The sequence below is a fragment of the Varanus komodoensis genome, unplaced genomic scaffold (genome assembly GCF_004798865.1).
Source record: "Varanus komodoensis strain SLA01 unplaced genomic scaffold, ASM479886v1 scaffold4, whole genome shotgun sequence".
In the NCBI taxonomy this organism is placed as follows: Eukaryota; Metazoa; Chordata; class Lepidosauria; order Squamata; family Varanidae; genus Varanus; species Varanus komodoensis.
The window spans coordinates 36,870,382-36,895,668 of record NW_025335941.1 but is presented as its reverse complement, the minus strand read 5'-3'; the positions used below and the strand labels follow the sequence as shown (position 1 = coordinate 36,895,668).

Here is a 25,287-nt window from a genome sequence, read left to right as displayed (position 1 = left end):
CTTGCTGTGGCGGCCCGGTTTGCCGGGAAGATTTGCGGCTCTTGTTCGCAAGGGACGGTGCTGGCCACAGAGGGTCAAAGGGGTAAGACAACAGGCGAAAAACCTACGTGGCCTTTGCGTTGCTTTTAATTAACTTTGGTCCTTACCCCTTCCCCCAAGAGCGGCAAAGAGGTTTTGCTTTTCCAGGCAGAGCTGACCACAACTTCTTTGGATGGAGTTCCTCCGCTTTTAAAGGAACAGTCTTATTAAATGCCCTGTTGGGGCATGCTGGGAGTTGTAGGCCTTTTTCCTGTCTAAACTGGAATAAGATGCGTCTAAATGCCTTATTAAAAAACGAAGGCAGATTCGATGGAAAGGCGCATTGTATGAACAGCACGCTGGTCTAAATGGACTGTGGTGGGATCGAGCGCCACTGGGATGTGCTTATGTCTTCGCAAAAGCTCTGGGATAACTGGCAACCAGTGGGCCCTTTTTCTTTTAATAAATTCATATTCTAATTTTAAACAATTTAGTAATTCATCTCATTTATGTTGGCGTGAGTCAGATGCGGTAGGTATGAGGTAGGAGTGGAGGACAAGTGAACAACTTCCACTCTAACTTTCTGTCACTAGTAAAGGACTGGACAAGCTTTTCCACTGGACAAAGAAGAGAAAAGATAGCTGCTGCACATTCTTAATGGCACAACACCCACCTAGTGGGATAAAACTTAAGCAGAGGCAATGTGACAGGGAGTCCCCTGGGGCTGGAGCCCAGAATCTGGGAGGCCATCTGCCTCACCACCCTGCTGCCTGTGGGAACTTGCTGGAAAAAAAGCCACAAGGGTCTTGATTATCTGCTCCCCTTGGATTAGCTGGGTTTTTGCCCACATGTACTTCACCTCCTGCACCCAATTGCCTGAATATTTATGTCTGAAGGTTTTATGAAATCAGATACCTTCCTTTCTCCTGTTGAAACATTGCTTTTTACAACAAGGATGGCATTAGGAGATAGAATCCTTTGAAAACACAAGAGAGACGTTGTTGTTGTTAGTCGCAAAGTCGTGTCTGACCCATCACGACCCCATGGACAACATTCCTCCAGGCCTTCCTGTCCTCCACCATCTCCCAGAGTCCACTCAGGCTCACACCAACTGCTTCAGTGACTCCATCTAGCCACCTCATTCTCTGCTGTCCCCTTCTTCTTTTAAAGAGCAGTCAGGGTTGATCTCCTCTAGGACTGACCGGTTTGATCACCTTGTGATCCAAGGGACTCACAGGAGTCTCCTCCAGCACCGCAATACAAAGGCCTCAATTCTTCGGCGCTCAGGCTTCCTTATTGTCCAACTTTCACAGCCATAGCCTTGACTATATGCACTTTTGTTGGCAGGGTGATGTCTCTGCTTTTTAGTATGTGGTCTAGATTTGCCATAGCTTTCCTCCCCGGGAGCAAGTGTCTTTTAATTTCTTGGCTGCAGTCCCCGCCTGCAGTGATCTTGGAGCCTAGGAAAATAAAATCTGTCACTGCCTCCATTTCTTCCCCATCTATTTGCCAGGAAGTGATAGGACCAGATGTCATGATCTACCTCACAGGGTTGTTGTTGTGGGGATAAGATGGAGGAGGAGATATAAGCTGCCTTGAGCCCTTTGTAGGAAAAAGGCAGGATATAAATAAAAAAATAAATAAAAATAAAAAAATGATCTTAGTTTTCTTGACTTTCAAGCCAACCTTTGTGTTCTCTTCCTTCACCCACATCAAGAGGCTCTTTAGTTCCTCTCCACTTTCTGCCATGAGAGTGGTATCATCTGCATATCTGAGGTTGTTGGTATTTCTCCCACAAATCTTAATTCCAGCTTGTGATTCATCTAGCCCCACCTTTCTCATAATGTGCTCTGCATATAAGTTAAATAGGCAGGGCAACAGTATACAGCCTTGCTGAACTCCTTTCTCAATTTTGAGCCAATCAGTGGTTCCGTGTCCAGTTCTCACTGTTGCTTCTTGACTTGCATATAGGTTTCTCAAGAGACAAACAAGATGGTCTGGTACTCCCGTCTCTTTAAGAACTTGCCACAATTTGTTGTGATGAAGAAAGGGTAGTCCTGCTGTTTAGGGAAGTTGGTGAATTATTAGCAGAGAATGTTGGACTACTCTCATTTTACTTCAGTGTTCCTCCATGAGGGAAGTTGTATTCCACCTGGACAATAAAACAAATTATATATGGAGGGATTGCAGCCAAAAATAAGTAGGGACATGAACAGAGAGCACTTAGTGACGTGACATGAGTTCATGTCTCAAGAGCCTCATGAATTACCCCCTGGGCACTGAAGGAGCTTGTGGCTTTTTTGAAAACTGCAAAACACCTGAGGTGCAGGTAGACTGGAGATGGACAAAGGTTGTCTCCCTCTTCAAGAACAGGAAAAGGGCAGATTTGGAAAACTACAGAATATAAGCCTGGTTTCTAAATTTACCAAATGTGACTAGTTAGGATGGATATATGCTCCCTCCACTATAAGAGGCAATATGCCTGTGTCTATCAAGCAAAGTACCTAAATGGATGATTAAACAGCTAGTTTATGAACAACTAGAAAATAATCTAGTGATTACTGGGGGTCAGCATGAGTTTGTCAGGAATCCTTTTTGCACATTGGCACTGACTACTCCCTCATACACATCTTGGCAAGGTTTATGTATCAGAAGTCCATTTTAAATCTCTTCAAACATTTGCTTAGAATTTATTTTTGTACTTTCTGAGATGTACACACTTATTTTTCCTGTTTTTTCAGCTTCACAATTTCAATTTTCTGCCTTTTTAACAGATCACATAATCTAAATAGGGAGTCAAGTGCCAGTTAGACTGTCTAAATGTCAGTTAGCATTATTTGGACGGAACAGAGGGATTGGAGAGACTGGGTACAGAATGGATTTCAGACATGTTTATTCTGTATAACTTTTATTTGTTATATAACTTAAAACTTTTTTATTTGTAAAAATATAATGAAAGAATTATAACTTTTATTTGTAAATAAAATTAATCATGTGTACAATAAATGCTTGCTTTTAACTTTTTTGTATCTTCTGACACTTATCTGCAGTCTTACTATCTTTTTAAAAAATCCAGCAACCTGATATTTATTTTAGAAAGCAGATTCAACCAGTGAGCAATGTTTTCCTATTATTATTTTGGCTCAAAGACATGCTTATGATATTTTTCAACAGTTGGCAAATAAAAACAGGGAAACTCTTACTTGTAGTATGCCTATTTTTACATTGAGGACTCATTGACTGTGTCTGTGTATGCATGTACACACACACTAGGGATGTTAGAGAAATTCACAGTTGATACAAATGATTCTGTGCATCTGATTCTACAGTAGACCATCTTCTTCCAAGTCATGCAGATTCTACAGATGTTTTAAAAAGACACTTTGGGGAGGTGTTTGCACTAATGTGCATTTGTGCTAATGTCTACTTATACAAGTGCACCTTTGTGCTAATATGCATTTACAAACAAGCAGAATTCCCATACAAAAAATAATTCCATCAGTGAGCAAATAACAGAACAAAAGATGTCTGACAATTTATGAAACAGTGACTGACTGGGTAAAGATAGTACATGCAGTCTTAACATGCATATACACACACTCTGCATGTTCCTTAGGCATTTCTTTAAGCATACATTAAAGAGTTTTTGAAAGAAAGGTGTTTAGAATGTTTAACCTGGTAAATATCTGTCTATTCTTATTACAGAAGAGCTGGAACTTAAACATATCCGGCAACATTTATTATCTAGATATGCCAGCAGGGTGGGGAAGAACAGCGCACTGATATGTTTTTAATCTGTGGTTCTGTGTTTCCGGTACTCTAAAGTTAAGATTACCAGTGGCTCCCATCATCCTCAGACATTCAACTTTTAGAGACAGTTTCTACCACCAGTCAAAATTGCAACAGGGACCAGAAATAGGGACTGCTGAAGCATATGTTTCATTTGAAACCATCACAAGAAGAGCCTCGAACCCTGCCTGTTATAGGGTCACATGCAAACAGTGGAATGCTCCCTAAGCTCCCATGTGCAGGCCAGTAAAGCTTGTTTTTTCCATCTCTTGATTATGAGAATTTAAGTCTGAGATGTATTGAGTCCAGTGTATTTCTTCTGTTCTTGTCCTACATATGGAGAATTCTAATTGTAAGCAGAAATTAGGGTTACATGTAACTCATGAGTTGGGTAGTTAAGTGCTTTGGTCACTTGGCTATGTCAAAGAAACCTGCTTGTACATGTTCTGCAGCTGCTAAACCCATCTGATATCTCAAGAAACCACCTTGTAGCAGGGAACTGCCATTCTGTTCTGCTATTCCAGGAGAGACCAAACTGCTAGAAAGTGACTCTAGCCTTATTGTAATAAGGGGAAAAGAAAAGAAAAAAGAAAAGAGAAGAGGCATTCTTTTAATGTCCAGATAGCTTGGCTCTACATTTTGTCTCATTATATTTCCTTCACTGAAACAAAAAGGTTTTCTCTTCATGAGATTTCTGGAGTTTTTTAAAAATGTAATATGCAGGTATTTCTCCCAGTAAATGAAATGATAATGTTTCAAATATTGAATTTCTACCTTACGTGCAACTGTTAACACCTGGGGAAATCTGGCAATCAAAATTCCCTGTCCAACAGACTTTCCTGGCCTGAAGACCCCCAAATGTGCTGGCAGGAAGATGATGAGAATATGCTGTAATACATTAGGGGGGAGCCAGGCTGGGGATGGCTGACTTGGTCTTAGACCCAACTGGGAAGTGCTGTGCTTATTGCTTGAGCATATAAGCAGCATGCCAAATATCTGCAGCATCTCAATACTGAGCTGGAAAATAGTTCTGTCTGAAACCTTGGGAAGCTACCCTCAATCCAAAGCTAGCTGATCTGATCTGACTCAGCATTAGGCAACTTCTCACGTTCCTAGCGTTTCTTCTGTAAACTTATGACTGTAAGAAGAGTTGCTGCCAGAAATGTATGAAAAGTATTAATGTGTAATGCACTAAGGCTGCAATGCTATTCTTGTTACCTGGCCCCGAGGTGGTCATGGGGCTTCTGAGTAGATGTTTAGAATGTTACAAAACAGAAATCTTAAGTAAACAGTAAGGAAACAGTCCTCATTTAATAGATGAGGGACTAACAATGAAAGTAACTGAAGCAAGGCCACGAGACAATGTAATTAGGCACTATTAATCTGTGGAAACATTGCTATGTTACAAAGGCCAATGCAACAGAATTTAAATGTGTCTCTTCAAGAATTGGCTCAAGAATTTCCTTTTAAAGAGAAAGAAGTGAGCTTGTAACCTTTTTGATTGGCTCAGAAAATACAAAGTTTTGGTAAAATTTAGGGCACAATCATATGTATGTTTAGATGGGGGGTATTATACAATTCTGGCTTAGGAATGCTGGGAGTGACTTTTTCCACTCAAGCATACATAGATTGCTGGTCCAGTGTAAGGGGTGGACATAGGAGATAGGATTAAAAAAAAAAAACACAGTATCAAAATATTGTGAGGTTATTTTTTGTTTTATCTGCTCCACTTACAGTATACATGTGCAAGCTTGTACGCTTGCTCTGGTAAAATAAACCAGAGCAAGAGAGTTATCCAGGGTTGGAAAGTGCCCAGGCATGCTGGAGTTAGGTGGGAATTCTCACAGAACATAAACTATTTCGCTCTGCGGGGAACTTGCCTCTAAATAAACGAGATCTCAGATAAAGGTAGAATTTAAATGTACGCATACTTATTCGAGTTGCAGTGGAAGTACTTGATGGCATATGAAAGAGGGAGGAAATTGGAAAAGGACAAAGAAACAGGAGGGGAAAGGATGGGGTGGAGGAAGGGGAGGAGTGAAGTGGGGATGGAGGGGTGGTTAAAAGGAGGCGGTGGAGGAGAGATGTGAAAGAGTAGATGGAGGGGATGGACGGGGAAGAAGGGGGGGCGGGTAGGTTTTCTGGGACTCTGCTGGAGGCGACTGCGGGGGGTCTGAGTAACCTGAAACTAGCCGCCCTGGTCGGTAACGGAGCAAGGAGGGCCCAGCTCGAGCTAACGGTGAGTGCGAGTCCCTCACGCAGCCCGGTGGGGCGGTTCTGCGATCCCTTTCGAGCAAAAGCGCGCCCTGGCGATCCCCATTGTGTGGGCGCGGGGTCCCCGCCTCTGGGATGGGGGATTTTACTGCCTGGGCGGGCCCTCGAGCTTTGCAGGGCCTCCGGCACCGACAAAGCAGAAGTCGCTTTGTCTGCCTGCTGCGCTGTTGGGATGCCTGGCAAGCCGGGCCAGGAGCACTCTGGCGGCAAGAGCCCGCAAGCCGAGATGAGCGCGCACGCAGCCGCAGCCGCCGCCGTCCCCGCGGAAGGCAGGGAAGCCTTCGGCGGGGCGGAAACCTCGCGCCGCCGAGCCGAGCGCAGCCTGGGCTGGTCTCTGCAAGCGTGGAAATCGCAGACTTCCCGACTTCTCGGACCGGCCGACCCGGCGCAAAGACAGCTGGGAAGGAGCGGCGGCCCCTCTCTTCCCGGGCTGGTGGTGTCCCGCCAGGTTTTATTCTAAGCATTGTTTTCCCCTGTACAAGAACCCCGTGCTTTCCACTCCCATCTCTAACGCGTGAGCAATTTTTTCAATTTGCAATTTTTTCTAATGAAATTAAGTTAAAAGTCCTTATTCCTAGGTGCATAGAAACTTTAGTGCCCACTGCAACATGCTTGATTTGATTTGATTCAACTGGACAAAAGGTGTTCAGCTGCATAGTAAAACAAACCATGGTGGGAGCATCTAAGGAGAGGTCTCCAACTTGAAACTGATGTGATTTCCTCTTAGTTCAGGTCATTCTGAATAGGATACACGAAGTTGGACCAAGTTTCCGGGACTTAACAGAAAGTAATACAAATGTTACGTTGCTGTCTCAAGGCTAAGGAAATGGGAAAAGTTGGTGGCTGAATGCATCGTTTGAACCTGTGATTGCAGGCCTAGTTAATGTTGCTTGACCACCTTCACATTTATTTCTACGTGCATGCACAAAGTTGCATGGGAACTGAGCTACTTCTTTGAGATGCAGCCCCACATCAGATGCAAATTTGTAAATGAAGTGCAGGTGGGGGCGGGGAAAGACTTGTGCCACCTTAAAAATTTGCAAATTTATGTTGGAATAAGAAAGTTTATTTTGTCTCAGTAATTGTGCTAGTCTGCCCCACAAAATTCCAAAACCAAACATGAATGCCACACTATTAGTCCTGGTCACTGGGTTACTCTGTATACATATACAGGCTTGCATTCCTTCCTGACACATAGGGAACTGACTGCAGTATGTGGAAGGGTTTTGGAATCAGAAGTGAGCCAATGGACAGACTGGGAATTTCAATATGTGTTAGTGGTATACATATGAAACTATCGGTTTATTTATAGCTTAATTGATCCAGATCAAAAGGACAGCATTTATGTATTGGTGTCCTTGCAGAAAAACAACAAAGTTATCCTGGTCAAACATTTTGGATCCCTTTTTCTTCAACTGTAGACACTTGATCCATAAAAGTGCTCAAATTTGGCTAGATTATACCTCTGATTGACTGACTACCAGGCATTTGCTCTGAACACATATACTAACTCAGGAGAGGGAGGAGGCAGCAAACTTCAACATAATTTATTTAGCTTTAAACATATGAAGATCTTGTACCACACAACCTCCAGATTTGCTCTTGAATTATCATCAATTGTGACTGCCATGCATTTGTAAGGCCTTTCAAAATTACCTGTTCTTACAGAAATTTATTTTTATTCATTTATTTAGAGGACTTCTATGCCGCCCCATTCGCCGAAGCCTCGGGGCGGCTCACAAACCATAAATAAATAGAATGCAATAAAATTATATAAATTAACAATATAAATTAAGTCACCCTGGCCAAAGAATAAAATAAAATGAAATTCAGAAATGCTGCCTATAATCCATAGCACTTACCCCTGCACTGAGTAATCCTGGAAGAGGCAATCTTAGTAACACCTGCTCTGTGTTTGTGATTACTTAACTTGTATGTACTTAGGCTTAACATTTTAAGTATTGTACTAAACCAAAGGACAGATTTAAATAATTGTAAGGGGAAAGTAATTGTAAGGGGAAATCTCCATCTCTGCACCTAGTAATTTACCAGATACCATAGTCAGTTGTGACAGATTTTATGTACCTTTCCTCATATGATAACCTCTTAACTCATTACTTTTACTGATACAGACACTGGAGTAAAGCCAGGAAATGTCATTGTAAGGATGAAGACAGGCTTCTGGCTCAGAAGAAATTGCTAACAGCATGACTCACCATAAACAGAATACGAAGAGGTGCCATTCTAAATGCATTAGATCAAAGCTGGTCATTTATCTTTACTTCTCTAACTTAAATCATGCCCAAATCTTCCCAAAGCTTATTGGGTTTCTCAGGGCTGCTTAGCTACATTTTTAAAAACCTGATATTGCTGTATGACTCAATATAATTCTTTCACTTGTCAAATAGATAAGAACTATAATTTAGTATTTGGCATCATATGAAATCTTGATCAATGTGGCAGAATTTGGTCTATTTAACTTAAAAATTAATCTATCAACTACAAATAAAGTTATTTTCTAGTATCCAGCTAATGTCTCACACAAGGAATAAGCACCTTCAGATGCTTCTGGACTACAACTTCCATAATCCTGAACCACTGGCCCTACTGGCTGGGGCTTATGAGACATATTCATTAACCTTTCACTTTTTACTTGTGTCAAATACTATAGCCCTCTTCAGGTATTCAGTAATCCTAAGCATGGAGGTGAGAAGTGGGCAAGGGCACTGGCTTGCTCCCTCCTTGTGTCCATGCGAATGTTTGAGGCGCACCTATAGCCACAATCAGCTCTGAACACTGGAGAACCACAATTCTGCATTTTTCCTGATTGTACAGAGCACTGTAGTCAGCTGAAAGAAGTTACAACCTTCCTGCACAAGTTTTTTGTCAAGATGGGCAGATCAATAATGGAGAGACTGTGGCATAGCCGTGCCTCCTTCCACAGTTAGAATTTTGAATGCCTGAAGCTTCCAAAGCTTCTGCCTTCAAGGACTCCTCTTCACAGCAGTGTGACTAAGAATCCAGGTGTGCTGCATAAAGAAAAAATTAGTGTCCCAGAGGATTCTAACCATGGAGTGTTCAGGTGTGCATTCTCAATTCATGGTGGGTGCTGGGCAGGCTCCTTGGACATTGCCTCATATGAACAGAGGGAGCCGTCCCAGGGCCCTATCTGAAATAGGATATTTCAGATTCCCAGTTCTACCCACCCCCTCCTCAACCTCATGCCCTGTGCTGATTGCATCTCTGAGGTCAGCAATGTGACTTTGGAAAAAGGGGCATGTTGAAAGGAAGGGAGGGGAAGAAAGGATCCAGGAGAGACCGGGATATGACTTATTCTTTGGCCTCTCCAGCCTCCCCCACCCCATCCCAAATACTTTCATTAGACAGGCAACGAAGTATATCTAGCAAAAATAGAGGGAGGTGACGATTGCCTGCCCTGCCCTGCCCTGCCCTGCCCTGCCCTGCCCTGCCCTGCCCTGCCCTGGATGGAGCACTTGTAAACCTCAGGTACTTACAAGCAACAAGGATACAGCCCATAGGATTGCTAAATACCAAAACTACAAAGAAAGCCATTCTGAAGAATTTTTATAAATGTTACAAATACACAAGTCAGACTTTGAGTGCATCCAATAATCCTCTGTGCCTGACTTTGGAAGGAGTGTCACTATTGATGGACAAGCTGCTTTTCAGAGAAACTCACTTTCTATTACTGATCTTCTGTGCTGGGAATTGAGTAGAGCAACTCACTCCAAAGTCCAACTATGTGTTATTTTCTTCTTCTGCAGGTGCCCAGCATGTCCTGGCTGCTCCTCCACAGCACGCTCTGACCATGAGCATCAATTCCTCCCTCAGTAACAAGAACACCTCTGGGAACTTTACGCTGCTGGAAGACAGAGCAGGCAGAGTGACAGAATCCATCGCTCTCATTGTCATTGCGATTTTCATTTGTTTGGGGAACCTGGTGATCGTCCTCACCCTTTATAAGAAGTCGTACCTCCTCACGCTCAGCAACAAGTTTGTTTTCAGCCTGACCCTGTCAAACTTCTTGCTGTCTGTGCTGGTGCTGCCTTTTGTTGTGACCAGCTCCATCCGCCGGGAATGGATCTTTGGTGTGGTTTGGTGCAACTTCTCAGCCCTGCTCTACATGCTGATCAGCTCCGCCAGTATGCTCACCCTCGGACTCATTGCTATCGACCGGTATGTTATTCCTTTAATATGAAGCTGACGGGGTGAGCAGCCAACAATAAAAAGTCAGAACGTGTAGCACAGTTATATGTGCAGGAGTGCAGAATGATGCTATGTCCCAAGGAATCCAGTGCAGCCGTGTCCCTGAATTGAGGGTATGGGAGCAGGTACATACCCAAGCACCAAAGCATGGTCAAACAGAGGTTTCGTGTATGCCAAAGCACAGCCCAATTCCATGCCTGTCTGCTTGGAAGTAGACATGGGGTCATGGGGAAAGTAGGCTTTCTTCAACACTAAGCCAGAAAACCCAGTTCTTATCACTCACTCCCAATATGTGCCATTGACAAAAATGGTTTCCCACCACCCCATTCTAAGTAATGTAAGCCTCACCCAAAGCCTCTTGTCCAAGCGGAATTCAACTATACAGCAGTAGTAGCATTACTAAACTGCATTTATATCCTGCCTTTCTAGCCTTGCAGGGAACCCAAGGTGGCTTAACAACAGGAAAATTGTGGGACTGTCCACCTAAGACACAAAGTTTGGGTGTTTCCACATAGACAGCTCCTAGTACTCCTGATCAAAGACAATGTGCATCTATTCTGGTTTGCACCTTAACATTCTTGTGAAAAGAACAAGGGAAGAAGAAATGGTGGTAAAACATGGGCAGGTTGCAAGTGGATAATGTCATTTGGAACCCTTTACAATTCTGTGAATGAGACGGAGAAAATTGCACGATAAAAGCCTAATCTGGAAGCACCCTATATGAAATACAAAACATCCTCATTGCGTATGATAATATTTGTAACATTGGCTCTTTTGGAGGTTTTTAACATGCCATCACTCTGTTCATTCACAGAAATTTGCAGGATGCCAGGATGGCATCATTTCCCATCACCCTCCTATGTTTTCTCACTGCTTTTTCCATTACCCAGAAAATCCTTCAAGAAGAAAGAAACTAAAGATACAAATGTTTAGATAGAAAAAAGCCTATAGCTTGCACCATTCCCTGGGCAGTCTGATAGATTTGAAAGACTGCTTTATCTCGCTGGTTTCCAGCTTTGAATTCCAAATTCTGTTCAATGCTTGTCAGTACACTGTAGAATTTTCCTGCAGACACCACACTATGCTATGTGCTGGGATGAGTTTCAAGTAACTTCTTTCTCTACTGACTGCATGTGTCTTGGCTACTACAGAATCTCCCTTTCATCTTTTTCAGGTACTATGCTGTCCTGTACCCAATGGTTTACCCAATGAAGATTACAGGTAACAGAGCAGTTGTCGCCATTGTGTATGTGTGGCTCCATTCTCTGATTGGATGCCTTCCCCCACTCTTCGGCTGGTCTTCCTTAGAGTTTGATCAGTTCAAATGGATGTGTGTGGCCGCTTGGCATAAACAGGCAGGTTACACTGCCTTTTGGCAGATCTGGTGTGCATTACTGCCTTTTGTGATTATGATGATTTGCTATGGATTCATATTCCGTGTGGCTAGGATTAAAGCCCGGAAGATCCACTGCGGGAGTGTGGTCATTGTGGAGGAAGATGCCCAAAGGAATGGGAGAAAGAACTCAAGTACTTCAACTTCATCATCAGGCAGTCGAAAGAACGCTTTCCAGGGGGTTGTTTATTCTGCCAATCAGTGTAAAGCTTTGATAACTATCTTGGTTGTGATTGGTGCTTTTGTCATCACATGGGGGCCTTACATGGTGGTTATTACCTCGGAAGCACTTTGGGGGAAAAACAGCATTTCCCCTGCTTTGGAGACATTAGCAACATGGTTGTCTTTTACAAGCGCAATTTGCCACCCTTTGATTTATGGACTCTGGAATAAAACAGTACGCAAGGAGCTGCTGGGCATGTGCTTTGGAGACCGGTACTACAGAGAATCCTTTGTTCAGCGGCAGAGGACTTCCAGACTATTCAGTATTTCTAATAGGATTACAGGTAATAAAGCCCATCTTTCTATTATCCTTTCAAGGTGGTAAGACAGGAATGTTGAACCTTTCTCAGTCCAGGTATCTGGATCAATTTCTGAAATGCTCTTGGGACCATATTCCAGTGGTAAGTGAAGCTGAAGGCAAAAGGGACAGGACTGAAAGCTAAAGGGTGGGATCAAGCTATGAACTGATTTTAGCTTGAAGGACTTAAGTCTTCAAGGACTTAAGTCTTAGGAGAGGTTTTTCAACCATTTTAGACTAGGAAAAAACCCATAAAAGCCTGGAAACCACTGAATGATCAGCAGTTGGGGAAAGGGGGCAAAAGCAGGGAAAGGGGACAAGGGCAATGATGGTGGATGGATTGGGACCCCAGGCAGACTGGATTTGCCCTATGGTCTTGAGGGTCAAGTCCTGTGTTAGGCAAATAAAATGCTAAGCTGCTTAACATGGTATTTTCAAAAAATGATCCAAGCATTACTTGCTCTAATGATAGGAAAACGTCCACCAAGTGAAAAGAAGAGTAAATGTCTCAGCCTTTGATTTCACCATTGGAGATAGTATCTCTGTCACAGGAAGTTTAACTCTGCATTATGAAGATTTATGTGGGGTGGTATTTTAGTTCATTCCTGACACAAAAGCTATTAAGTCCAGCTTTTGCCTAAATGGATCATTTGGATAAAAGGCAGTGAGAGGGGGATTTGGTGATATCTGCAGTCACTTCTTCAGAGAAGTGTGGTTTGCTAATGCTGATATTCTTTCTTGCAGATTTGGGACTGTCTCCACATCTCACAGCTCTCATGACCGGGGAGCGGACTTTAGGGCACAGCAGCAGCACTGGCGATACAGGCTTCAGCTGTTCTCAGGATTCAGGTAACCCGTCATTGTTCGTTTTCTCACACTGAACATGAACCAGCAGTGCAGTGTGGCTACCAAGAAAGCATAAACATTTCTACACTGCATTGAGAGAAACTTAGTGTTCCGACCACAAGTAGTAATTGTTCCATACTGTTCTGCCCATTATGGCCACAGTAGAGTACTGTGTCCATGTCTGGGCTTCAGATTTTAAGGAGGGCTTTGGCAAACTGGAGTGCATCCAGACTTGGGTAAGCAGGAGAGGGAGTGGTCTGGAAACCAAGTCCTTTGAAGGATAGTTGAAGGAACTGGCTATGCTTGTCTGGGGAAGAGAATATTAGAGGAAGGCATAGCTGTCTTCATCTATGCGATGGACTGTCACAAAGAAGACAGAGCAGATGTGTTCTATTGCTCCAGCAGGCAGAACTAGGATTAATGGGCCGAGATTGCAGGGGTGCAGCTTTGACAGTGGAACAGATATTCTCAGGAGGTGATAGACTCCCCTTCATTGGAGGTATTTAAGCAAACACTAGACAGGCATTTGTCAAGAATACTGTAGCTGCAAGGTTCCTACAGTGAGCAGGATGCTGGACGAGATGACCTCCAAGATACCTTCCAATTCTAGTATTCCATGATTTTGTATGTACAGTGGGGAGATTATAAAAGCATTGACCTGCTGTTATCAACATAGGACTTACTGGATTTTAGTTGCAAACTCACTTTGTAGTATGGATGTCAATGATACTAGAACTAGGCCTGCAGTCCTCTATCCATCTGGTGAATCTGACCTCCAAGTCATTTTTCTAACAGCTAGGTTTCTCCTACTTCCAGATTCCAGTAATTTTATCTGAAGGTCAAGGTGGCAAAATTGCAAAAAAGCCTAGACTAGGGAAAGGTAAAGTGATTCTTTAAACAATGACCCTAAATTAGTCTTGTTAGTTAGTGATGTTAGAGGTTCTAGCCTAACATCTGCAGGATACCAGGCTAAAGATGTTTCTTTAAAGTGACAGGTGCTTGCATGTGTCTATGATGACGATGCTTCCATAAATTAAAAATCTTATAAGCCCTGGTCTCCTTTCAGGAACTGATGTCATGCTTCTTGAAGACTATAGTTCTGATGGAATGCATCATCCCCATTGTGTGTACCCCCATCGACGGAGAAGTTCTGTAACATTTGAAGACGAAGTGGAACAAATTAAAGGTGTGCTAGGCTGGGAATTGTAACACTGAGCTTCTTACAACTGGAAGCACTGAAAAGTCCATTGAAAAACAGCCTTTTAATTTTTGCTGCTAATTTTAGTACATAGTGCTTAATTTATTTATTTATTTATTTAAAACATTTTTATGCCATCCCCATCGCAACAAAGCCTCGGGGCAGCTTACAACAAGAACAAAATATAACAAATTATACAATAAAAATATTAAAACCCAGTGCATCTTGGCTTAAAAGATTTAAAATCCTATAAATAACCAGTAAATTAACAATTAAAATAAGTTTTAAATAAAAAGGTCTTAGCCTGGCCCCGAAAAACAAATAACGATGGTGCCAGGCAGACCTCTCTGGGGAGCGCATTCCATAGATGGGGCGCCACCGCAGAGAAAGCCCTCCTCCGGGTACTCACCCTCCTAATATTCACAGAGGGTTCCCGGAGAAGGGCATCTGTTGCTGATCTCAAGGGGCGGGAGCGCATATATGGACGCAAGCGTTCCTTTAGATAGCCAGGACCCAAGCCGTTGAGGGCTTTATAGGTCATAACCAACACCTTGAATTGGGCCCAGACTTCAATTGGGAGCCAGTGGAGCTGACAGAGAACTGGGATTATATGAGAACAACGCCCAGTCCCTGTCAGCAGCCTGGCAGCTCTATTCTGCACCAATTGAAGTATCCGGACTGTCTTCAAGGGTAGCCCCACGTAGAGCGCGTTGCAGAAATCTAATCGGGAAGTTACCAACACATGTGTCACTATCGCCAGGCAGTCGTTCTCCAGGAAGGGACGCAGCTGATGGACCAGCCGAAGCTGAAGGAAAGCGCTCTTCGCCACCGCTGTCACCTGAGCTTCTAAAGACAGCAAACCCTGTCCCTCAGAGGGAGTGCAACCCCATTTAGGACAAGGCCCAAGTCCCCCATCCTGAGGCCCAAACCACCCACCAACAGGACCTCTGTCTTGTCTGGATTGAGCTTCAGTTTATTGGCCCTCATCCAGCCCATTACCTCGGCCATGCTATATATAGCATGTAAAGATTAAAAAACCAGACAGCCCTCTACTGAAACAGATTGCAGCCAAGAAAAGCATGATTTAAAGGGCAAGATGGGAAGTGGGCATTGGAGGAAACAGGACTGACTGACATACTTGCTTTTCAGCAGGTGCACAGCAAGATGTACAATACAGGGATATTTTCACAAACATAGGCTTTCTACAGCATATTGTATAGGCTCTACTGGAAGAAAGTCAAGGAGCTTATTAAATTTCAACATATAGTGTAGTAAACTTTCACACTCCAAAACCCAGGATGTCAAATCCTTATAGCCACAAGCTTGTTAGTTAGTTTTCATTTTATGGTCTCAGACCAGGAAGATTAAAAACCAGATAAAATAGCAATAGAAAAAATAAAACACAGTTAAAACAAGTAAAATTTATACAATGTTTTCACTGAAACGGATGACCCCATTTTTCCTAATCTGCACTGCAATCATAAAAAAGTTGGCAGGATTTCTAGTAACATGAGAGGATACACCCCTTAAACACATAGTTACCATAGTGAAAGAATTATTGCCATAAAGATCTTTTACTAATGGTTTAATCAATTTCTCTGCATTTCCTATAAAAGCTGTAGTATAAAAGAACACACTCCACAGTTTCTTTTGCTCCAGCACCACAGGAGCATGCTATTCAATGACTGAGGTCTTATTAAATCATCCTTTTAATAGTGCTGATGGAAGCACATTAAAATGAGCCAGAATGCTCTTCTGTACTTTGGGATAGTTAATGTATACAGACATGGGGCTGAAATATATCCATTATTATAGCAATTATTGCAATTAAGATGAAACAGTGAGAAACAAGTTTTACTAGCTGCCGTTCTCAAATATTGAAGTTCCAAGTCTATTAATCTTTGAAGAACACGGTCTTGCACTTGGGACACAGGAATAGGTGTCACAGGTACAGGATGGGGGACAAATGGCTGGCACTTGTGAAAGGGATCTCAGGGTACTTGTCAACAGCAGACTGAACATGAGCCAGCAGTGATGCAGCAGTCAAAAAGGGAAATGCCACCCTTGGATGAATAACAAGAAGCATGTCTTCCAGGTCTAGGGAGGTGTTGATACTGCTCTATACGACTCTGGTAGGCCCACAAAAGTACTGTGTCCAGTTCTGGGCTCTGCATTATAGGAGAGACATAGCTAGGTTAGAATCGGTTCAGCGCAGGGTCACAAGAATGAGGTGTCTTGGCAAGACTAGGCCCTTAGGGTTTAATTCACATCACAAATCAACAAAAATGCATCATAGTCATGCTTAGAAAAATGTAGAATTACTATACATGTTGAAATGTATAGTGAAATGTTTCTGCAGACAACATTTTAAAGGTACATAAAAATTAATGAGGTCTCACATATGAAAGTACCAAACAAATATGGATTATAGTATGGATTATAATCCACAAACATGAGGATTATAGTAGGGCCTATGCTGAAATTTCATAAAGGTTTGGTTATTAAATAGCTGCTATATTTCTGCTAAATGTGGGCTCATACTTTCTATATTGTTGAATAACAACCTGAGCCTCAAAATTAGCCTATAGTGACGGTTACTAATTATTTAATTTTTATTTATTTCCTGCCGTTTTTCTTCTTGTAAGGAATTGAAGGCAGCATGCGCAAACCTCTTCCTCTACATTTTATCCTTTCAGCAACCCTGTGCGGCAGGTTAGCCTGATAGTCAGTAACCCACCCAGACTTATCCAATGAGCTTCTTGGCTGAGAGCGGACAAGAGTCCAGATCTCCTGAGACTCAGTCTGACACTGTAACCACTACACTGCAATGGTTCTCAATCAATTGTATAAAAAATGAGCACATGGTTGACAAAAAATGAGATCTCAACCAAATAATAGGGGTGTGTAGCTTTGGGAGCTTTAGGGAAAAATCAGTTGTAGTTACTTTTTCAATATGTGTAATGAATCTGCAATTTTTTAAAAATAGGATGCTCAAAAGCCTCCAAGTTTGGGGGTTACAAGCATCAAGGGTATTTAATTTTTACCATCTTTCCATCAAAAATATAGAAAGCAAACTTAAAGGGGGACCTGTGCACAGCAGATAGTTCAAGGGCAGCTTTCAGAAGCCCTGCTGGAGTTGGAGAAAAACAATATAAAGTATTTTCTAAGCTGTCACAGGGACAGAGGTAAGGAGCCTCTTTTAGATCAAAAGGAAAATTCAGTTTTGGAGAAACTTTTGGGAACAATTATTTATTTATTTATTTAAAGCTATTCTAACCCATCCCCTACAAACGTCTCAGGATGGCTTACAATGAATGAGGAGAATCAACACCAGAGCATCTGACAGTTAATATACTAAAAGCCAAGTCCAAATCAATTAAACATTAAAATAGCAGAAAAATAAAAAGATTTTTGCCTGATGCTGAAATGAATATAATGTCAGCGCCAGTTTCTCTGGGGAGGTTCCAGTATTCCAGTATTGTCCACCAGTAAACTAAGCCTTAGACGACTGACATTTTAGCATAGGGCAAGAATTGCAAGAAATGACCGATGTGAATGGCCAGAGAAAGTGGGCATGGTCCTCTGGGAAACACCAGAGGGCTAGATTTGGCCCCTAGGCCTGACGTTGCTTTCTCCTGCTCTAGGACTAGACTAGGCTAGACTAGGCTAGCTTTTGGAGCAGCAGGAGCAGGGCTCATAAAGGCATTCTTCTTGTTTCTGACATTTCATTTTATTGCAAGTTACACTTTTTTCCCTTTAGAGTCTGATTTTGTCCCTATCTAGACAGCATTCCCTCGTAGCTTCTCAGACCAGCATACTTTATGTTTATGGATGGATGATGGTCCTGTAAAGTTAAATGATTACATGTATATTTGACATGTCCCCATAATTTATTAGCTTTAATTTTATTGCATAATTCCCAGGTGCTCATGGATATGTGCTAACTGAAGTACTGCTTCTGTATAGAACTTGTCTACAGTATGCAAATATATTCATAAGGCTTCCACATTTTTATACTAAGTATTTAGTATTTTTATACTAAGCTTACTCTGTTTTCTCCCTACAGAAGCAGCCAAGAGTTCTGTTCTACATGTAAAAGCTGATGTGCATAAGTCTCTGGACAGTTACGCTTCCAGCTTGGCTAAAGCTATTGAAGCAGATGTGAGGATCACCTTGTTTGGAGGAGATGCTTTACCTGGCTCTTTGTTTCCAGTGCGAACTGTGGCAGGCAACACTGCGTGTGCACGGCGTGGTGGCAGGGGCCATGTTGGGCAAAGACTACAGCTACAGAGTATTGAGGAAGGGAACACTTAAAAGCCCTGCCACAGGGAATGTACAAAACCACTAAGGACAATGCAAGGCTGCTCTTGTAAAAGAAAATGTAACAGCCTCCAGTGCATTAGCCAAGGGCACTGAAAATACCCAAAGGCATGTCTTAACAGTGTTAGAATGTGTTTCTGTATGTAAAATGTGTACCGCACACTGTTGGGTGGGGTGGGTGGATAACACGTGGCCTGTGAGCCACATGCAGCCTCTACTAGTGCCCCTTTTGCAGTAGCAAAACAATTGGTGGTTGGTCACCAAATTTGGTGGCAAACAATGATGGGGCCCTCAAAAGGCCAAATTTAGTGTTAAAGGCTTGTTTTAAAGCTATTTTGGGCTCCTCGTCAGTGTTGGAGTTTGTTGCTGTGATTCAGTAGCAAACCACTGGTCCTTTTGCCATTATGCAGCAGTGGGGTAATGGCCCCCAGGAGATTCAGGGGCACTGAGCACCCCACCCCTGCTGTAGGGTATGTTTAGGGATATCTTGTGCCTAAATTGCTGTTCAGCAAAGAAACAGATTCCAACAAAAGGGAAATTTAGAATAGAAAACTGAAAAGTAAATGATAAAATGCAGGCTGTTTTCTGTGGCATGGATTCTTTTCGTGCTTGTTTCCTCTGAGCTCCAGCTGCATATGCAGTCAGTTTTCAAGAAAGTTCCTTCCCCTCAGCAGCACTTTGGTAAATGTCAAAATTTTTTCTGCATTCTCCTAGAAAGCATTCCAATTAAACAGTTGCCTTACTAGGCCAAATTAGGTCTGTCAAACTCTCAGTAATAACTGAGAGTTTTAGGGTGCTTACATGCTAGGCATTCTGTATGGGTTTGCCATCCTTCATTTGGTCACTTTTTATGGGATAACTACACTATGATGTCATCCAATCATTGTCATATTTTCCATATATTTTCTGCAAGACTGCAGAAAGCATAACCAATTTTTATAATGGGTGACAAGCATAATTTTCACAGGTTAACATATCCTTATGGCACTCTTCCCCCTTTTGTAAAGGGTAGGGCATTGGTGTGGGCAGTGACATAACACGTCACATGGAACTTACTGTGGTTTCAGACTCTATAACCTTTGTAGTAGGAGCCATTTAAGAATATTGATTGGGTTTTCATGACATGGCAACCTATTAAAGGTAACTAGCCATGGTAGTTCGCCATGTTGTGTGAACCTGGACCACTTTTGCCAGATGGTTTTTTGGGGGCAACAAGCCACCCTGACAACCCATGGTTTGTTCTAGAAGTTCTTGGACTTAGAATGGGTGATTGTCTCATCCAAATCCAAGGAACCAACTATGTGTTTAGGGGAACAGGGTGAAAGTCATTCAGTAACAGCAGCAAAAACTCCTTGCCTGCCCAAGCTGAACCCACCCAAGCCACTGTTAGCTGCTCTACCCAAGTGTCGCTTTGGAGTGACTGACACTGGCTTAGTCTCACTGCTTTAATCACAATACATTTAGAAGTCACTCAAGATTTTCCTCCCCAGTTTTGGAAATCACAAAAACAAACAGTGACAGTTCTCTCAAAGTGCCCAAATGGTATATTGGAGTGACTGACACTGGTTCACTGCCATCTTTTACTTGGGCCAGAAATGTGTGCAAATATTTTAATTATTTGTATTGCTGTTGTTGATAGTTCAGAGGTGCACAAGCCCAAAACTCCAACTGCCCAAAATGTAAAGCTCTGCCAGGTCAGTGCCCTTGTGTTTGCTGATTACCTAAGAAAGCCAGGCTTCAGATACATGACTTTGCTGTCACTTGACAGTTGTCAAACAGTGAGTTGTCAAAGACAGCAAGAAGATCTTCGCTTGCAAAGAGGTGCCAGCTGTTTCATCCCCATCACAGTGAAATCTTGTGGGTTCTAAGTTTGGAAAACAGGGTTTTTGACATGGCTAAAGGATATTATGACAGGTTTCACGGCTGCATATATCCCTTTAAACCCCTCTACCCTTTCAGCCCTGTCCAAAACCCCATTCTTTAAGAACATCTTACTTTGGACAGTTGTCAAAAGTAACTAATACTATAAATGGGTGGGCTGCACTTTTCTAATTTCTGAAGCACCTAAAGACTCAGGAGAAGATAGAAGAAAATGTCCAGTCCAAACTTAAGACCTAGACACTCACTGTGAAGAGGATTATGTAATTGCCTCTCACTTTTGCAAGCAAAGATCTTGTGGCTTGGCTTTGCACTTGCAGCTCACCATTGGATAGCTGTGAAGAGAAAGCCAAATCGCGTATACGAAGCCTAGTTCGCCAATGTCCAAGGACATTAACTAGACATGAGCACAACTCTAAACTACTGATGCTTTTTTATAATGTAACAAAAACATATGTGTACCTTTCTGCTTCAAAAAATAAAAATAGGAAGTGAACCAGTAGTAGCCACTCCCATGTGCTGCTTGGGCACTTTAAAGGAGCTGTCATTGTCACTTTGGAGATTGCAAAAAGCCTTCCCTGGAAAAAAGTAATAGTGGTTGCAGAAACCAGGTGCTCACAATCAGGGTTGGGAGGGGATGCTAAACAGGTTCTGCTGCACTGGGCCCTAGAATATCTGTGAGAGAACCAAGGGGAACATGGGAGGGGAGAACTTATATTAAGCTCAGTCATCTGGTAGGGTACACAAGTTGTTCCATGAACAGAATACACAGACTTGAGTTGCTGTGCTCTTTGAACATGACCATTGTTTTTTTCTTTAAAAAACTCTCTTTCTAATCACCACTATTAAGCACGTTGTTGAAATGATAGAACTTGGAAAAGTTTCTAGCATTTACAAACTGGCATTATTGTGTTATGGTGTTATAACACTATAATGCTATATATCATTGCCATTAACCACCTTGCCACAAATGCGGTGACCAGAAAGTTCTCTATAGTTTTTTTAATGTCATCACATGATGATGCACTTTCAACTGAGTGGTATGTACTAATATTTGAATATTCTTAAACTTCAGGAAAGCATTTTAGTCCTAAAAGCTTTATATTTAAAAAAAATCAACAATTACATAAAATTCCAGGCAAGAGTAAATGTGTGATAGCTAAATTGTACCTTCAGTTTCCCTGGCAGCTATGTTGTGACCACCAGTACCCAAAGAGAAAAAGTACATTCCCAAAAGTAGTGTTGGGAGCTGCCCACTTGGGAATGTCTACAGTATGTCATACTGAAAAAGGAAATAGAGATGGAGTAATCCATGTATCAAGTATTGGTTCCTTACCCACTCGGGGAGGAAAACAAGCATGAGATTTCACAGTTGGATAGAAGTTCACCTTTCATGCAGAGCTAGGCAACGATGTGCCCTACAGATGTTTTGGACTATAACCCCTATCATCCCTTACCATTGCCTATGCTGGCTGTGGCTTATGGAAATATTGTACTAAAGCAGCCACGCTTTAAAGAATTCAGAGGAGCACCATCTGTTTAAAGAATGCACATGATTTGAACAAGTTCTTTCAAGGTAAGGTAAACATCAAGGGTTTTTCCAAATTGATGATGCCCAATAATGAAAGACCAAGGCACAAGATTGGAATTTATTGGTATTTCTGAGTATTCATGAACCCAGTTTCAATTAGTGGTCTCAGGCCGTTCATATGCAGTCAGGCTGATGAAAGCAGTCAAGTTATCCTTGGTACTGCTGTTGTGGGAACCTACTTGAAATCCTCTCTGATTTCTCAGAGGTTGCAAAAAGACTGAAATCCTGATTCCATTAAAACAATTGGGCACTTTATTATATCACTGTGTGGCTATCCTTGTAATTCAACTTTGGCAAAGTTTAGTCATGGGTGAGCTTTGTTGTCATAATGTAACACAATGTTGTCACAATACATGAACACAAGAGTCTTAAATGCAACACCAATGTAACTCAACAGGTTTATAACAATAGGAGTCAACATTTTGCACAGACTTTTTCCTTAGCTATCTACAAAAATTATGTTTACAACATTGCAAGTGTGCTAATAACAGCCTTGAAATGTTTTAATATTCTGTGTATAACGTGTGTTTTGAAATGCAGAACAGCTGTTAATAACTTTGTAAATGTTTAAACATGCATGTTAATGCTCTCTTTTTTTACAGAAAAATGATACTTTATATTTGCTTTTCCTTTTCCACCCGTGTAACCTGAGAATGCCTTCTAAACAGAAAGGGATCAGGTTCGGATCAGCCCCAACTGGTGGCTCCTGTGTCTGGCCACTCAAGTATAAATACATTGCAAAAGCAGTTAAAATGTACTGAATAGATCATTGTCATGCGTGGAATCCAAATAAAAGAGATGTATACCTTGTGGCCTTGAGCCACAGTAACATTTTGTAATTTAAAAAACCTCTTTGAGGGAATATCTTGACCGCTCCTGCCAAGGAATTGGCATCTTGCAATGTATCAGTGACACTGTGACATCTGTGATGTGTTCCAAGGTACTAACCCTCACAGACTCCAGGCCATCTCAGGACAAGTTTCTACCCCAAATGAAAGAAAGAACAGATTGAAGCAGCTGATACAGCTTTCTTTTTTTCTGTATTTCAGACAGAAGTTCTTTGCTAATAATTGGGCTGTTCATACACTATTTTTATAGTGGAAGGCATTGATAAACTGGTCAGATAGCTACACTGTGATCCAGTTCACACAACCATAGTTAACTGTGGCACATGCCAATATGTGAGGGCAGTTGGTGAACATTCAAGCTATGGCTTGTAACATCCGAACCCAGATAGTGTTGGCAGAACAAGTCATGGATTGTACAAAGGTTGTTTAATTCTCACTTAACTACCTGTGTTCAGATAGCACAACAAGCTATGAGCTGACTATTCAGAATGGTTTTCCACATGCAGTAGAATGTGCCACAGCCCTTCATAGCTTAAACCATAGCTTATTTGATTATGTAAACTGGCTCCAAGTGTTTGCTACTAGGAGGAAAAATACTTGGGGATTGTTTTTGGTACTGTTATTGAGCAATTAAGGCTATGCTATAATACTCTCATAAAGGGTATGTTGCATATTAATTTTGTATTTTCCTAAGCCTTGGAAATGGTACATGGATACCTATATTAATGCTTTGGAAAACATACATGAATACAGAACAAAACTCTAGAGAAAATAAGATAAATCGTAGATTATTGGTTGGATTCAGAGATTACATCTGCCAGTGGTACCATCTGTTCAATAGATCTTGTTCTGGATGCTTGTACTGGTAGAAAGGGGGCAAATAAATTTGGGTAAGTAGTCTAGAGGGTTGCAGGAGGAGAGAGAATCAATGAGAATTTCCTCCTGCATTCCCCTGAAGGTCAGAAGTCTTCCCCAGGCTGAAGCAGAACTTCCATTCATAGCAAGCAAAGTCTGGAGTGAACCCCTTGACTGAGTAGCAACTCTTTAAACAAGGTCTGGCCTTGTTTCAGAATCACAGTACATTTGCCCATATTCCAATAAGTCTGTCAGTGACGGCTCAAATTGAGACCAAATTGTTTACTACTAATTGAATCAAGGTAACAGAATAGTCTCTTATACATTATCTAGCTACTGGTTGACTTTTTAAGGTCTTTAATAGTACTGTTTTATTTGTGTTTTGTATTTTTATTTGCTAATTGCATTGTGATTATAATTAGCATACAAATTCAATAAATAAAATATAAGTAAATCCTAAACATGTTTGCTCAGAAGGGAGCCTCACACTTTAAGTGAAACTTATTTCCAAGTAAATATAAATAGGATTGTTATAAGTAAAAATAAATAGAAATATATAAATAGGATTAATCACAAGTTGTGCCCCAGAAGATAAAATTAGCATTCTGTAACTTATACTGATGTGAATTACAAAAATCTTTTAACTTGTACAGAGCAACCCATTAGTGATTTTATACTGATAACTATTCATTAATCTATACCAATAAACACCTACAGATACTACCTGATGTGCAGAACAATCCTGTACAAATGTGACTTCACAGAACTTCGCTCCCAAAACAGCATACTGATCCCAGCTGTTAAAAGGTTACATATGCATAACCTTTTCATTCATGAAATAGAAAAAAAGTGGTCCACTGATCCCCACCCTCAGCAATTTTCATCAGGTCTGTGAAACTGAGGGGTAGGGAATCTTTGGCCAGCTAGAGGCTCAACCTCAGTCCCCATCATCACTGTCTGGGACCGCTGGGAGCTGGGATCAGGCACCTAGACGGCCTCAGGCATTCCGCCCTGTGAAATTATTTCATAAAGGCTTAGCTACTGATCCACTGTGCCTGCAGGACCACTGGCCTGCAAGCAAGGTGTGAACCAGCCACAGCATGATCCCCTACTTGTCTACTCAGGCATGAATCGCACTGCCTTCACAGGGACTTCCTCTCAGGAAAGCGCATGCAGGATTGCAGCGGAAGTGGGCAGGAGTTAAGGAAAGGCGTAGCTGGGCTGCAAGGGCTCATTGTCCAGCAGGAACCCACTGATGAGTCCCAGCTGTTGCTCCACCTCTTGATCATTACCACCTTATTCACTTTCCTCTCACTTTGGCCCATCCAACCACCATGGTCAGAAGGACGAGCAGGAGATGCCCCAGGCTCCTTCCTCACTGTCTTGTCAATCAAGGAAGTGGAACTGACAAAACCCAGACAGAGCAGGAAAACTGGGGGAGTCCAATCGAAATAACATTAGTTTATTCAGACATACATGCAGCATGTAAGTTACCCAAAAAGGCTACGGAGATGGAGTCTGCACAGGATG

General features: G+C 42.0%; 1 protein-coding gene across 1 annotated transcript; it reads left to right on the top strand.

Annotated features, from left to right (window-relative positions):
- Positions 1 to 2: 2 nt before the first annotated feature.
- Positions 3 to 23,552, top strand: GPR161 (G protein-coupled receptor 161). Its single transcript, XM_044442559.1, has 6 exons — positions 3 to 82; positions 9,867 to 10,278; positions 11,483 to 12,207; positions 12,966 to 13,070; positions 14,134 to 14,253; positions 18,332 to 23,552. The coding sequence occupies exons 2-6, from the start codon at positions 9,911 to 9,913 to the stop codon at positions 18,577 to 18,579; spliced, it is 1,566 nt and encodes a 521-aa protein (XP_044298494.1). The 5' UTR covers positions 3 to 82; positions 9,867 to 9,910; the 3' UTR covers positions 18,580 to 23,552.
- The last annotated feature ends 1,735 nt before the right edge of the window (positions 23,553 to 25,287 follow it).